Source organism: Notolepis coatsorum (genome assembly GCF_963971535.1).
Source record: "Notolepis coatsorum genome assembly, chromosome: 7".
Taxonomy (NCBI): domain Eukaryota; kingdom Metazoa; phylum Chordata; class Actinopteri; order Aulopiformes; family Paralepididae; genus Notolepis; species Notolepis coatsorum.
This window is the reverse complement of record NC_140171.1, coordinates 51,883,930-51,901,017: the sequence shown is the minus strand read 5'-3', so window position 1 is coordinate 51,901,017 and position 17,088 is coordinate 51,883,930. Positions and strand designations below refer to the sequence as shown.

At 45.9% G+C, this 17,088-nt stretch overlaps 1 protein-coding gene across 1 annotated transcript in view; it reads right to left on the bottom strand.

Annotated features, from left to right (window-relative positions):
• The window catches only part of LOC311231656 (neuronal acetylcholine receptor subunit alpha-7-like), a gene marked incomplete at its 3' end in the record, with an annotated part of 481,793 nt that overhangs the window by 127,918 nt on the left and 336,787 nt on the right, over nt 1-17,088 (bottom strand). The window contains exons 5-6 of the mRNA XM_084318284.1: nt 16,037-16,116; nt 14,110-14,277 (exon numbers count right to left, since the gene is read on the bottom strand). Of these exons, the coding sequence (XP_084174410.1) occupies nt 14,110-14,277; nt 16,037-16,116 (248 nt within the window). The remainder of the gene's footprint in view (nt 1-14,109; nt 14,278-16,036; nt 16,117-17,088) is intronic.

Here is a 17,088-nt window from a genome sequence, read left to right as displayed (position 1 = left end):
ACAGGAAGATCACGATGGTGTCAGTCACCCGGTTTGTTATTTCTCCCGGAAATTTAACAAACATCAACTAAACTATTCCACTATTGAAAAGGAGACTTTGGCTATGTTGTATGCGTTGCAACATTTTGAGGTGTATGTCGGTTCGAGCGTATTACCAGTGGTAGTATACACCGACCACAACCCATTGGTTTTTCTGTCGCGGATGTACAACCACAATCAGCGCCTCATGCGTTGGGCGCTCATAGTGCAAAATTATAACCTCAGCATAAAGCATAAGAAGGGGTCTGAGAATGTGTTGGCGGATGCTCTATCTCGGAGTTAAATCTCTCGTGCGGTCGACTTGTTTGTTGACTGGTTCATTGTTGTACCAACTGCTAGTTTTTTTTATAGCTCTTTGTTTTGAAGTACATGTTATCTCAGAGATGTTAAAAAAAAACATGTTTAGTTGGTGTTAAGTGTCAAACATGTTTTTGTCTTATGTATGGGGGTGTTACATCCCAATGTATATATTCCCCAGTGTGTGTCTCCATGTGTGTGTGTTCTCCATTTTGTTTCCTCCCTCCAGCCATTGTTCCCTTCACCATTGGTCCCTGCCAGGCCTGCCCTTCCATTATAGCAACACAGCACCGATTGGTGGATGGTTTTCCAGACTCCAACACTCAATCAACACCCCCCAATCATGGATCACCCCACACCTGTTAAAGCATGGCTTCTCACTTCAGTCTTTCTCTCTCTCTGGCATGAGGCTAGGCCTAGTGTGATTTTGTAACCTGTAACTTTGACAATATTGCATTTCGTTTATTGGCCTTTGGTGCTTAGTGGAAATTTCCTTGTGTGTGTATGGCCACAGAGAGAGCATTGTTAGTTATAGTTTGTTTTTGTATATATTCTGCCTTTGTTTTCTGTATCATTAATGTGTTTTTCTCTCTTTCTCAGGAAGCACAGATGGGGTGAGCTGCCATTTCCTTTGGATATTGTTTTCTCCTGTTTTGGTTAGGTAAGAGTAGTTTAGGTAATGTAATTTCTTTTACCATAGATTCGATTGGGTTTATTTGGAGTATAGTGGTGTTTGTTTGTTGTTTTGGCCTGGGCTCACCCTTGAGCTATATGTGCTTCCTTTGCATCTCCCAATATATTTCATTGTTGTTTACAAACGTGGTCCATCTTTTCTGTCAACCAACTGTTATGTTACAGCCCTTTACCCTTAGACACACAGGGGTCGTAACACAGACAGACAGTCAGCAACCCCCAGGGGGAGATGACGAGAAGCACCTGAGGGTGACGTCAAGCGCCTCAAGCAGTGGGAGGTATTCCAAAAGGGGACACAGACCCCCAGAACGTCTGACAGGCTATGCCTGGGAAGGGAGTGACGAAGAGGACAATACACCTATCCCCGTTGAGCACTACTACAGGGTAGTCAGTGGGGTAGACCCGACCTTTAAAGAGGCCACAATGTTCCCCGTAGAGGGCATACATACAGTGGGAGGGAAAAATGGATGTATTCAACCAAGTCACTAGAGGACAGGCAGTCAGTGGGAGGGAGATGGGGGGGTATTCAACCCAGGAAGGTATTGAAGACCACGGTAAATACAAAGTATGGTTCATAGAAAATGTATTGAATGCTGAAGAATTGAGCCATATATTTGATCCCATGTTTAAGTACAGAGGTGGATGAGTTACTATGTTTAAAATGCTGAAATGTATTATATGCTTAACCCCATGTTCAAGTACAAAGGTGGGTGTTTTACAATGTTAACGTACAGAGGTGATTTATGTTTAAAAATACAGAAGTGGAGGATCTTATCATCAAGACCTAGGCAGGTTAAACCATTTTATAGGTATGGACTTCGAACAGTCCGCCAATTGTGTAAAAGATATCCCAGAAGAGATATGGTGGAAAAGGTCCTGAGATGTTTTTTTTTGTTTGACTGAAATGAAAATGTATAGATAAACTGTGGGTAACTTCATTCTATTGGACAGCCTGTACTCGCCGTGACCTATGTTCTATAGTGAGTAAGGATGTCATAGTATCCTTTTTGTTGATCCCACAGAGAATCATTGAACTACATCAAATATGTTTTTCCGTTACCCCAGAGGTGCTGCAGATGGACAGCAAGAGCTTAAAGGCTTAGAGCCTACAAAGATACTGTCAGCCTGTGAAGCTGAGTATATATCTCTAGCTATGACAATAAAATGTGTTTATCTAGAGCAGGGGTCGGGAACCTATGGCTTGCGAGCCATATATGGCTCTTCTGGTGACAGCATATGGCTCCCAGAAGATTCTGAGATTTTTTTTCTTTTTTTTAATACTTGTGATATTTCTTAATAATACTGTGTCATTTTAAAGTAAACATAAATTTGTTTTGAAGATACAGCTAATAGTATCTGTAGCTGAAGATATAGCGAGCAGAGCTGGCCAGGGAACACAAGTGGAAAGAAATGAGAAATCTTCAACCTGAAGACCAGCTGATTCTTAAAACTTGGAACGAGCTTCCTGTGACATACCACACAATGCAGCGTGAGTATTGCCGTATTGACCATGTTTCGCTCTACATATGCATGTGGGCAGTCATTCTCGCATATGAGGAACATTAAGACCAACCTACGCTCACGTTTAACTGATGGAAGCCTCAACGCCTGCATGAAGCTCAACCTCAACAGGTATGAACCAGATTACAAGGCCATCAGCAAAACCATGCAGCACCAGAAGTCGCATTAAAAGTAAGACATATTTAATTTATTATACGTTAAAAATACTATATGGCTCTCAATGAAATATATTTAGAAATATTTGGCTTTTATGGCTCTCCCAGTCAAAAAGGTTCCTGACCCCTGATCTAGAGCAACTGTTCAAAGTGATGGAGATAAGGTTATGAATACATTGTTCAAGATGTAGTAGGAAATATATCCTCTCTACCAAATATGGTGTTTTTTTTGTAGAATGGGCGTTCTGTCTAAACCATTTAACAGTGGGTGGCCGGCGCCTGGCAGCCTCTGGCCTTTTTCAGCAGGACACTGCGGGACAACGAGAGAAAATACAGCACGTTTGACAGGGAGCTGTTGGCCCTTTTCCTCGCCACGCGTCATTTTAAGTTCCTGTTGGAGGGCCGGGAGTTCAGCGCTTTCGTGGACCACAAGCCTCTGACCTTTGCCATGGCTAAGACCACGGAACCATGGTCGGCACGGCAGCAGCGCCAACTGTCATTTCGGAAATCACCACGGACCTGCAGCATGTGGCGGGCAAGGACAACCTGGTGGCTGACTGCCTCTCCAGAGTGCGGGTCAACACTGTGCACCTGGGTGTGGACTACGCAGCCATGGCAGTTGACCAGTGCACGGACATGGACATCCAAGCATTCAGGACGGCCACGACAGGACTGAGACTGGAGGATGTGGTGTTTACGATGCTATACATGCTTTGTCGCACCCGGGGGTGAAGGCATCAGCTACAGTAGAAGCCCTTAGAAGTCAGGCATTTACTGCTACTCTGCCACTACTTCACCACTCTGATTTTGTGACTCCTATTGTTCTCGACCGGGCCAGATTTCACACCTCCACGGCTGGGGAGATTTTCATCTTACATTTTTATTCGTCCCAAATGTCCCAGCCCCATCCGATTTCTTAGATTTTTTCACTGTTTATTTATCATGCATTGCAACACTAATATATGGTCAGTACGCCAAGTCAGACTGCCCATATAAAAATTATCTTGGGGGTCTGAGGGCAGTAGCCCCCGACCCCCTCCCTGGGGAAGCACTTAAATTAAGTACCAGCCCCCGAAAATTAACACCTGAGTGAGTTCTAAAGTGACATTGGAGTGGTAGATGAGTGGCAGTGGGGACGTGATTCTCGAGGGCTTCTACTGTAAGCTGGTGGGGGCTAGGTTCGTCTGGCCGGGCCTCAGGAAGGACATCAAGGGGTGGGCAGCCTCTTGTGTAGCATGCCAGCGCGCCAAGGTGCTGGGGCCATTTCTCATCCCGGAGAGACGTTTTGATCACGTCAACGTGGACCTGGTGGGCCCGCTGCCCCCCTCCCAGGGGTTCACTCACCTACTGACCATGGTGGACAGGACCACCAGGTGGCCGGAGGCTGTGCCCCTGTCATCCACTACATCGGCGGACGTGGCTCGGGCGTTCATCTACACCTGGGTGGCCCGTTTCGGTACCCCTGCGGATCTAACTTCGGACAGAGGGCCCCAGAGTTTGGGGGTGAAACTCCACTGCACCGTGGCATACAACCCGCAGGCAAATGGTCTCTGTGAGCGTTTCCACCGCACTATGAAGGCTGCTCTCCGGGCGGCTCTTACGGACAGTAATTGGGTCGACCGTTTGCCGTGGGTCATGCTAGGCCTGCGCTCGGCCCCAAAGGAGGATCTGCAGTCATCTTTGGCTGAGCTCATGTTGGGTCAGCCGCTGAGAGTCCCTGGGGAGTTCCTCCCAGGTGCCACAGCCCCCTGGTCAGCTGCGACTCATCGCTTGGCCATCCGAGACGCCGCCAGCACTTTTGCTCCTGTGACCGCGCATCACTGTTTTCCCCTGTCCTACATCCCCAAGGACTTGATGTCAGCCCCGTACGTGTTCATCCGCCGCGATGCCCACCGTTCTCCACTCCAGGCTCCGTACGATGGGCCCTTCCGGGTCCTGGAAGCGGGGCCCAAGAGCTTTATGGTGGACAGAGGGGGGCTTCAGGAGCGGATATCGGTGGACCGTTTGAAGCCTGCACACGTGGCCCCGGACGGGCCGGTGGAGCTGGCTCAGCCCCGACGGCGCGGCCGTCCACCCAACCCCACTCCTGCCGCAAGCTTGCGGCCCGTGTCTACCTCTACCCCGGCAGCCCCGGACTCGCCCCCAGTCCAGCCTCGCCGCCGGTGTGGACGGCCGCTGGCTCGTGCCCTTCCCCCTTCCCCCCTGACTGTTAAGCGCAGTCGTTATGGTCGGGTAGTCAGGCCTCCTATGAGGGGCTGAGTGCTTTGGGGGGTTTTGTATGGGTTGGGATTGCAGGGTATGTCTACCCTGGGAGTTCGGGGGGGGCCTGTGTGGTGTCACATTGAGGGAGTCTCTCACTCCAGAGTTGAAGGGTCACGGGGGAGGAGATATAGGAGAGTGGTAGGTGTGTGTACAGCGGTGTTTTTGTGAATGAAATAAAGTAGGAAGTAACTGGAGGACCTGTCACGCTCGTCATTGTATCGCCTCTTCCTTCGACTTCCCACAATATAGTGAAATAGATAGAATAGATTAACGAATTCCATATAAATCTATAGTTCATTAACGATGCAGCAGCTGATACTGTATACACACACACACATACATACACGCCTCGCGCGATTTGCAACTCCAGATGATAATAATAATAATAATAATAATAATAATAATAATAATAATAATAATAATAATAATAATAATAATAATAATAATAATAATAATAATAATAATAATAATAATAATAATAATAATAATAATAATAATAATATCAACTGCCGAAACCCGGGAGATATGAAAGTTTTGGATATCTCTAGAATGGGTGAAGACGAACGTCGGACTAAAATTGAAATAATGAGACGAAAGCGGGGCGCAATCAGAGGTGTTATTACGCACGTTTTGAATCAGATGGACATTGAAATTGACGTGGAAACTCCGTCCGGATGTTGATCACTTGATCACTTTATTGGATTTACTGCTGGGAGTTAAAGAAGACAGTTTGTTGGAACCTGACCGTGAAATAGAACAGCTATAAATCTGATGGATGATTTGGATGCTGATATTGAAGCCGCGAGATGTAAGGAGCGCGTCATTATGTTGAACTGACGGCAGCAGCGGGAGGGTGAGTGATGCAATAGCGCCAGTGAAGTAGAGAAATGTAATGAAACGTAAACTTCTATAAAGGACACTTTCGTATTATAACCCGACATTTGGACAATCCATTATTTGGAAAGTAGTTATTCTACACTTTGGTGTAGTGTATACAACTTGTATCATCCGTTTTGTGAAAGCGTCGCTGTCCATGGTGCTGAAGCCAGGTCGCATTTATACTGATATATTGAAAATGTTATTGCTGTCATCTTGGGTCTCCCTTCCAAAAGAGATCTTGTATCTCAATGGGACTTGCTGGTTAATTAAAGGTTAAATAAAAAAAGACATACAAAACGCAGTTTTTTCCACGGGGGGGGGGGGGGGGGGGGGTGAGCCTGGCCTGGCCTGGCTTGGCCCGGCCTGCCTGAGTCAAATTCCCATTAGGAATTACGGTCCCAGTCCGCGACTGGTGTGTGTTGTGTGTGCGTGCACACGCTGCGGTGGGCAGGAGCGGCAACAAGATAGTATAAATATGGTATATTAATACAGTCTATTCCACTATAGGTATATAGTGTGCTGTGTGACGACAATACATTTTAATGTAATCTAATTTTGCACACCGCCTTCGCATTATAATGAGCTGGACAGGTGTGTATGTGTGTGTGCGAACGTGAGCGCAATATCTGCCGTGCGAGACTAAGCGAGAGGCTGTTGTCCAATCTGAAGTGTCCGCCTTTTTAACTCCTCCCCCGGCTGCATTCGTCTACTCTCGTCTACTTTTGAGGCAAGCAATCTCGAACACGCCTTATGCATGCTTTCGAACACCCGCCTAACTCTACCTCTGATTGGCTTACCATGAAATTGTACTCAACCTCAGCCAATCGCCAGCATGTATGTGCTTGTCTCGCGCACTGCCCACTAACCAAGGAAGAACAGTTAAAAAAAGGATTGCCTCTCGGCTCAGAGATCTAGTTGGTCTGATGAAAAAAACTGCTTCAATCATAGTAACGCGCCGCATTTTTTGGCAGTAACGGTAACAGCTTTATTAAGATTGGAAGAGTAATCCGTTAGATTACTCGTTACTGAAAAAAGTTACGCCGTTAGTAACGCCGTTATTTATAACGCCGTTATTCCCATCACTGCTCATCAGTCAATCCCACAATGTCCGATTGGCCCATCAGTTACATCTAGCTGAGAGGACACTGTGCTCCAAAAAGTTCTCACAACCACCATTTGGGGCTTTGTTGTGATGGATCACAGTTTATGTGGGTTTTATTTTAGTTTATTCTAAGGTGCTTTGGCTTTATTTCGTCTTTCTGTGAGGGATGGCTGTCTATTTCGTCTTTCTGTGAGGGACGGCTGTCAATCACTGGCCTCTGGAGTTAATTCCCATGCGGCATGGCAGGTGTGTGGGCTTGATTGCCACCTGATTGGTGTCAGGTGTGTAGTGCCTTTAAGTAGGTTTGATTGACTGTGTTCGGCTCCATACCCCTCTTGGGTAACTTTAAGGGTGCTTTCACACCAGAGCTGTTTGGTCCGGACTATCGGACCAGAATTCGATAGTCCGCTTTTTGTACCCCTCAAGTACCTGGGGGTCCACATCTCAGAGGACCTGACATGGACAACACACATAGACTCAGTCGTAAAAAAGACAGTTAAGGAAGTTCAGAGTATCTGGGAAGATACTCCAGTCCTTCTACTCCTGAGCTGTAGAGAGCATCTTGACTGGAAACATCACTGCCTGGTATGGCAACAGCACGGCACAGGACAAGAAGGCCCTACAGAGAGTGGTGCGCTCAGCCGAGCGTACCACGGGTATTGCACTACCAACCCTGCAGGTCCTATACAACAAGAGGTGCGAATCCAGAGCCTGCAGGATAATGAAAAACCCTCACCACCCCAACAACAGCCTGTTCATGCTGCTGCGGTCAGGCAAACGCCTGCGAGCACCAGCTACTAGGACAGAGATACTTCGGCTCAGCTTCTTCCCCCAGGCCATCAGAGCCTTGAAAACTGAACTCTCCAAACACAAGCACACATGAGCACACACACAACACACACACTGTACACACTCACACGCTAGCAGCCACTTTAACATGAGCACACACACACTCATGCTGCACACGCTCACACTATGGACACTTTACAGAAGGAAAGATCACTTTAAGAATAGTATAGCTTGGGCGGCTAGGTGGTGTAGTGGTCTAAGGCACTCGCCACCAGTGTGGAGACGCTAGGATTCGCGTGTTCGAATCCAGCTCTCCACATTGTTTTTCAGTTTGGCTGGTCGTCCGCAGTAATACACATTGGCCGTATTACGGGGAGGGAAAAACTGAAGGGTGGGGATCGAACGTTGTGAACAAGCGACTCCTACAAGTCGGTTGGTGCGCCTGCGCAGTAGAATCAGGAAGTGTCGGGGGCAGCGTGAGCCTCCCACGCGTTACTCCTCGACACTGATAGATCGAGCTGCGCAGGTGAAAAGATGCGACTGCTGTTACCTCAAGTACCGGAGGGGACTTGTGCTATGTATGACTTAGTCCTCACTGCAGCCGGCTTGTGGGAGGCAAGAAACAGCGTTCGTGACAGGGGAGGGTTGAATTGGATGATACGAAATTGGGATGGGAGAAAATATAGAAAATGGGAGAAAAAGTGGATCAAAAAAAAAAAAAGAATAGTATAGCTTGAGATCGTAAATAGCTCTGTAAATAGCTCATGTACAGATACCGATATGCCTACTTTGTTTACTTGTTTATTGCACTATGTCGATCTATTGGTTGGACTCTTATATTATTACTTGTATTATGCACATCGTTGCGGGCGAGACCCCCCGCATTTCACTGTATACCTGTATGCTGTGACAAATAAAACTCTTGTATCTTGTATCTTGTTGATCTTTTGGGGTGGTGTGAATGCGCAGTCGAACTCTGGTGCGGACCAAACACGTGAACTCTGGTCCGCCAAAAAACATAGGTCTCGGTTTGCTTCATCGGACCAAACGCGGACCAAATATAGGAAGTCACCTGATCAAATGTGCATCTTGGGTAGAAGGAAGAAAAAAACACTGCGGCGCGCGGCATTCACTGCAAAACAAGCACACTGTAAACATGTCTCGTGGACAGACTTGGGCGAATGATGAAGTGAAAGCCCTGATCGACATATGGGCAGAAGACCAAATAAAACAGCTGCTTGTGGGCACTCACAAAAACAACGAGGTGTACAAGTTGTTTAGCGAGAGGATGGCGGTAATGGGTTATAATCGAACGATGGATCAATGCCACGTCTCTTCTACTATCACGCTTCTTGCGGCTGTTTATGTTTTCACGGATTTCACTTCCTGAAGGGGAGGGATTTCCACTCTCATTGTGTCCAATAGACGAGCGCCCTTTTCTACCGTGTGACATTGTTCAGAAAGTTTGGTGCGCTTGACAAATTGCAATGTAAATGCAGAAGAACAAAATGAAGAATGCAACAATGTTGCAACTTCACCACCAGAACCGCACATAGTCCACCAAAACTATATGTGAAAGCGCCCCTTTTTGTTTGTGTCTGTGTGTATGTCCTACACCCCCCACCCCCCAATCCTGACATTTGTGGCACCCATAGCCCAGTGGATCGTAGAGGAACTCCTGAGGAACTTCCAGTTCTTACAGTGTATAGTGTCTACTAGTGAACAGAAGGCCACGCCCCCTCAGCCCATGTATCAAATGATTATACTCATAACATTAACATTCTACAATAAGTAATTTATGACATTAAAACATCATTGTACTGTATCTTTAAGAATCACTTCATGTCACACCAAGGACTGTAATAAGCACCATGTTCTGCATAAATCCCTGTGAATGACACTCAAACAATCTTCTCCCTGCGCGCACATTTATTAGTGTGCACTGTCGTAGTGATTGTCTGGATTTAATTTAATTTAAATAGTGTCACCTCAAAGCTTAAGACAAATAGCTTTTGTTTAACAATCAATTAGTTTGATAGATTACATAGGCTCAAATCATCTTGAGCCTTTCCTCTGTGTGTGTGTGTGTGTGTGTGTGTGTGTGTGTGTGTGTGTGTGTGTGTGTGTGTGTGTGTCAACATACAAAAACCGAAGTTATGTCCCAACTCACTTCCCGAACCTCTACACCTCCCAGTTTTCACATAAACGGTGTTCCACTCAAAAAGTGGATCATTTCACCTACCTCGGCTCCACTCTGTCCTCATGCTGCTCCCTTGACGTGGAGATACACACATGTACTGTATCAATAAAGCGGCATCATCCTTTGGTGACGCAGCAGGGTTTTTGAAAACCGAAACCTGAAGATCAGCACCAAGGTTGCCGTTTACAACGCAGTATGTCTCTCCAGTCTGCTCTATGGAGTAGAATCCTGGACCCCATACCGCCGGCACATCACCAACCTGGACGCTTTCCACATCCGCTGCCTCCAAAGGATCCTCGGCCTGACCTGGGAAGATCGAGTCCCCCACACAGACATCCTCAACAACACCAACTCAATCTGTATGGCCGCAGCTGTGGCCAAAAAACATCTTCGTTGGATAGGGCACACCATATGTATGCCTGACCACCGCCTGCCCCGCCAAGTCCTCTATGGCCAACTGAGAGGAGCAAAGCGGGCTGCTGGAGGCCAAACGAGACGCTTTAAGGACTACACCAGGGACCTCCTAAAGTGTGCAAACATCACACAGCTTGAAACTCTGGCACTCGACAGATCAGCCACTTGTGCCACTGCAGTTTCCCAAATACACCAAACAAACCAAGACAGAAGATCTGAGAGGCGCACGCAACGACACCAGCGGGCGGCTGGCATCCCCCAGGTATCTGGCTTCCCTTGCACCATCTGTGGACGGGTGTGCGGCTCAAGGATCGGACTCAACGCCCACAAGAAGTGGCACCAGCGGCAGCGTCGCTAACCCCCCCACCCACCCCCTCACCCCATCCCTGGAGCAAGCGTCATCATCGAACACGATGGACAGCTAAGAGAGTGTGTGTGTGTGTGTGTGTGTGTGTGTGTGTGTGTGTGTGTGTGTGTGTGTGTGTGTCCTCTGTGTGTGTCCTCTGTGTGTGTCCTCTGTGTGTGTCCTCTGTGTGTGTCCTCTGTGTGTGCATGTGTGTATGTTGGAATAGACGTGTTCTGAGGCACCAGGGCCCTATTCCCCCTACCTGGTTCAACTAAGTCGATCAAAAGTCCCATTATCCAGATTCAATTAACCCAATGTTTGAATCCAGGCTTTCCCTGTTCCTCGAACGCTGATTCAGTCTCGGTAATTCGAACCAGACTTGATACTAGGATAATTGCGCACGGCCGCCTCACCTGAAAAGACAGCAGGTGTCGATCGCAGAAATCGATTGATTGATTGAAAACTTTATTAACAGATTGCAGAATGGGTACAATACAGTACGGCTCAATAGCCTCGCCGACAAGTTAAATGCATAATCTATAGGCAAACTTTAAGTCCCTCATTACCCCAATCAATCAGATTATATTTCTTTAAATGTGCCTGCTGGCAGTAGGCTTAATGGAATAAATAATCGAATAATATCTTGCTAGCGAAAATAATTAATTCAACTCTTTCAGAATAAGTAGATAAAAACAAGCCCAAAGAGTATCTAATTGATACAAATTATATTATGAGGATATCTGTACTGTATGCGCTCGGCTTAGGTATCATGTACTATAAAGTGCTTGCATTCTTTAATTTATTTGCATTTATTTTAAATTTGTTGGACCTTATGGTGTTCTTGTTCTGTTCTTGACTTATTGTTATGTTTATTCTTGACTTGTTTAAAGAAGACGTGTACGGCCCATGGGGACATTAACGTGTGTTGTCGGGCCTTACAAATACATTTGATTTGATAAATACATGGTTCCTTCCCAAAGTTTTCCAGGCGCGACCCCCGAAATAACATGTCAGAGAGGCTTGGAGGGAGGCTATACAGTTTCACTATTAATCAGGTTTTAATCTGTTTCGGACATCATCCATACATGCATTGAATTGCTTAACCTTTGGTTTATACCATTGACACCTCATGTTCATCATCAGATAACAGTGCTTGAACAGATAAATGCATTCATCAAAATGTCAAAGGCTCATTCAATTTATCAAGTCACGTCACGTCATCAAATCCGTCAAACAGCGCATCTCCTCATATATTTTAAACCCAGTTACATTCACAATAACGTGTGAGTGACAGTGATACAATTCAACAATCCACAGATTCAGATTCCTCGTAATTCATATCCACAATCCACGCGTATAAAGACGCTTCAATTTATGCTTGAATGAAACACAATCCGGGCGCTCCGTTAAGCAAATACACAGCGAAGAATATGAAACTAATCAGAGCCAAACGCCCGATAGGTTTCATTCATTAAAAATATCCCCACGGGATTCACATTTGCAATGCTCCGCGTTATTTATCGCGAGTGCCGTATCCGTATAACTATGACGTGCATTATTTAGTACAAAGTAAATCCATAGGCTGAATATGATTTATTGTCAGAATTTTAGGTCTATTATTTTAAATTTCAAAAGCCCCCTCTAGAAAAACGAAGCACAAAAACATAATTCAGAATGGTATAATGGGATCTAGACTGTGAGAATTATTTCAAGAAGGGAGCTGGCATTTCTTTGCGAGGGCGTGGCCATGCAGGTTATCGAGCTAACTGAACTAAACCCTGCGCTGGAGCAGGTTCAAACTTTTTGATCTGTTGCCATAGTGATTTAGACAATTGCGCGTCGGGAAACCGACAGGTCTAGTTTAAGTCAAGTTATCCTGAAAATTATCCGGCTAACTCAGTTAGCCAGGTACAAGGAACAGGGCCCAGGACTGTGTGTGTTCCTGGCCTGCTCGTCGCCCGGCTGTGCCCAAGTTAAGTCAACCATCCTTGGGCCAGCTGTCACCACACACACCCCTGGACCCATAGATCCCTCCAGCCAGCTGGGTACTCTGCGTGTGTGTGTGTGTGTGTGTGTGTGTGTGTGTGTGTGTGTGTGTGTGTGTGTGTGTGTGTGTGTGTGTGTTTACTTTAAAAAAAAAATTATTCCAATTAACAGAAACCTCTTCATCTAGTGAAGCAGCTTATATCCCCCTGTTCTCAACCCTGCAGAGCCTCAGCCCCCTGTTCTCAACCCTGCAGAGCCTCAGCCCCCTGTTCTCACCCTGTTCTCAACCCTGCAGAGCCTCAGCCCCCTGTTCTCAACCCTGCAGAGCCTCAGCCCCCTGTTCTCAACCCTGTTCTCAACCCTGCAGAGCCTCAGCCCCCTGTTCTCAACCCTGCAGAGCCTCAGCCCCCTGTTCTCAACCCTGCAGAGCCTCAGCCCCCTGTTCTCAACCCTGTTCTCAACCCTGCAGAGCCCCAGCACCCTGTTCTCAACCCTCCAGAGAATCAGCATTCTCATTCAGACACACCAATCCACAGATGTTTGGGAAACCGACTGCATACTGTATGGCTGCATACGACCAGGTAGCATATGCAAATGATAATTTGTATTATCTAATTGAATTATATTTGTTTGACCTTCATTTCCTTTCAGGTGAATCTGAAAGGCACACGTAAGCACATCCCAAAGGCAACACGGGCTGTGAACTACCACTCTGTTCCACATCCAACCGTGTCAGAAAACATCTGTGCTAGCAGCACTTTACCCCAGGCTGTATGTCCAGAAGTATGTCAATGAGATAGATAAGACAGAACGTCAGTAACCGTATGTTACAGGGGAGCTTCTACTGCTGTCAGTATGCATGCATTAATTGGTTGTCAAACTCCCACGGATAGCACACACATGTACAGGGCTTAAAGAGTGTGGGAATGAAGATATGCCTCCCTGTGTCCTCCAGAGCTGCTGTGGGGGCATGCTGCTTATGGGAATACCCAGGGAGATGTCAGTAGTGAGAGCTCACTGACAATAACACATGTGACCTTGAGTGACACCGGTGTTGATAGTGATAAGATATTCTTTTCACCTCACAGTCCCTCTTACTCATTTTGTTCCTCACAAACTTCGAACAATCCTGTCGTCTGCCACAGGCGTTCCTGCTATTCTGTTTAGAAAGTATGTGAAAACAGTATTGAGGCTTGCATATATAGGGGGGAGGGGCACTTCTTCCCCAACGCTTCCTCCACAAGGTGTAGGAGGAGGCTGTGTTTCTTGGTGTTGTGGCGAAAGATTCCAAATCATATAAAGCCCACAAGTCAGGCATTTCACGTTTTCCATATTAATTATCGGTGCATTTCCTAAACTATCTTCCCATGGCAAACAAGCGTTCAACAAATCATGACAAACACGCGTGTCTTTGTGTCTGTCTTACCGACAAGGTCCCACTCCCCGTTAGGTATGTAGGTAGAGATGTCCACATCCATCATCTGGAGGTCCAGGAGCCAGCCGTTGTGGGTCCAGGAACCAAACTTCAGGTCACACTTCTGCACGTCGAAGGGGAACCACCGCACGTCTATATAGCAGGTGCTCTTCAAGATACCTGGAGGTAGAGGAGGATCAAATCAATGGCTTGTGTTGATGATGATAGTGATGGGAATGATGGAGATAGTTCTAATGATGATGACTATAATGATGATGAGGAGGAGGAGGACAACAAGCATGACAACTTTGATGATGAAGATGATGACAGCGATGAAAATTATGATGATTGTATGTGTAATGATAATAACTACCATAAAGTGATAATTAGTTATGTTGTAATGCACATACAGTATGTATATTTATTTGTACCTGTACCCCTGAACCAAGGGCTAACCCAAACCTGCTTGTCTCTATCTTGCTATTCTTTCAAATTGATACAAGGCCAACATAACTTTTTTCTTGGAAATCAATATAACGTTACTGTAATTTCTACGTTTTAGTCAGGATTGTTTTAAAAATCCAACCCAATCTGAACCTAATTGACCAGAGTATCTAAAAAATATTAAATATAATCATCACATCACTCAGCAAACTAGACCTCCCTTACAGCAATGGAACGATTTGATTATACAATTTATTATAACCCCCGAAGCTACAGTATAGGGCGTCATGACAAATATATTGGTGAATCATTTGAATTTAAAGTGTTGTAGTTGGTGTCAACTATGCTTAGCAGCACGCTGACGCAGACATCACTGACCTTCAGTTCAAAACAGGGAGTGAACAACACAATCATCATCTTGACAAGTAATCTTGATGCCTCCACATGTCAAGCCGGGGTACGTGTGGCTGTGTACGTGTGTCTGTCTGTAACTGCAATAACCTGTGAACTTTCCATCTGATTTGGCTAAAACTTGGTGGACGGGTTGAAAGGAGCTGCACTAGCGAATGTTTTTTTTTCAAATCGATCAAACATCAACGGTGCAGCTCAAGACAAAGATGGCGACGGCCACGATTTCAACCGAGGGGACATCTAGGTTGGGGACCCGAGTGAAGTTGACACAAGGCACACGGGCGACAATGTTATCATTCATCATTCAGTCTGTTTGGTATTATCCTAAATATTAATGGTGGTTATGACTGTGAGGGTGTAGAAGGTCTACAGTACCTGGTGGCTACATTTACATTTTACATTTTGTCAATTAGCTGGCGCTTTTATCCAAAGCGACTTACTGTACACATTTTCTACAACAAGACAGCTGGAAGGGTACAACTCTATCAGCTGAGTAACAATGTTCATCAAAGTGTTGAGTGCTATAGTGTAGGTTAGTATATTAGGACAAGTGCATGACAGTAAGGTTAGTTAGGGTTAGAGGTTTTCTTTTTTTAGATTTAAAAAAGAAATGTAGATAATGATTGAAGAAGTGCGTCTTTAGTCGACGGCGAAATATTGGACGGGTTTCGGCTGTCCTAACTGTGGTGGGAAGTTCGTTCCACCATTATGGGGCAAGGACCGAGAATAGGCGACTTCTCTTTGATGACCCTCCCGGAGCTCGGATAGGAGTGTGGGGGTGTAGAAGGTATAGAGTACCTGGAGGTTATGACTGTGGGGGCGTAGAAGGTCTACAGTACCTAGAGGTTATGACTGTGGGGGTGTATAAGGTCTACAGTACCTAGAGGTTATGACTGTGGGGGTGTATAAGGTCTACAGTACCTAGAGGTTATGACTGTGGGGGCGTAGAAGGTCTACAGTACCTGGAGGTTATGACTGTGGGGGTGTATAAGGTCTACAGTACCTAGATGTTATGACTGTGGGGGTGTATAAGGTCTACAGTACCTAGAGGTTATGACTGTGGGGTGTATAAGGTCTACAGTACCTGGAGGGATGTACTGGCAGGCTCCAGACGCGTTCACCAGGACGTTGGTGTGGAACGTAGCATCAAACCTCTCGTCTGCACTGCAGGATGACAGAAAAGAAAATATGTGAAGGACAATTATGTCAGTGTCAGTTATGCTGCGGACAACAAGGAGGGAAAGCAAAGAGGCAAAACGGAGTACAGGGACAAGTGAAAAGGCTGAAAACAGAGAAGGAAGGGAGATAGTGGGGGAAACAATGGGAAAGCGGAACAACGTCACTAGGTAGTCGCCCTCGAGTCGCGGCTTGTTTGCCTGTGGGCCACAGATAATGTCGTACAATTTCACATAATTATGTACTTACGTGGTTCATATTTGCTCATATATATATGTTTTATTTTATAAATAAAAATATAAAACATCCGTGTTGTTCTTCTTGTGTTCTACCTGCTGTTGTGGATAAGTACAGTAGATGGCTGTTTCCATGGCCATTCAGCAGAGGAAGATGATAGCGGAAGTGAGTGGTTCAACTATACATTTATATTTGGATTTTTATAAAGTTGGGTTGAGTTTTCTTGTTTACAATGATGGCTAACTAATTGACACATAAGACTGAAGGTGAAAGAGCGAGAGAGATAGGGTTGGATTGTATGTTAGCATATATCATCGTCTCTTTCAAATTAAGGTCTCAATAAAACATGGACGTCTGCCATTGAGACAAGATACAAGATACTGTAATGCCACACAACTATGGTTGGTGGCAATCGTTTGCGGTACAGCATGTTATTTAAGCACTGGGACATCAACATGGAACATCAAACGCCCCCCTCCCACCTCCCAATCCCCACAATAAATACATACAGGACAGTCACATATAACAAGTGTCAGTTAGTGTCAGTTCAGTTCAGTTCATGTTAATTTCAGTTCGGATGCTTGCCCGTCTGTGTAAGGGGGGGGGGGGGGGGGGGGCAGGGTGTTTACTGTTCGGACTGCTGTGGGGAAAAAGCTGTTTGTGAAGCATGTGTGTCTGGTTGAAATTGACCTGTAGCGACCTGAGGGCATGCGCTGGAATAAG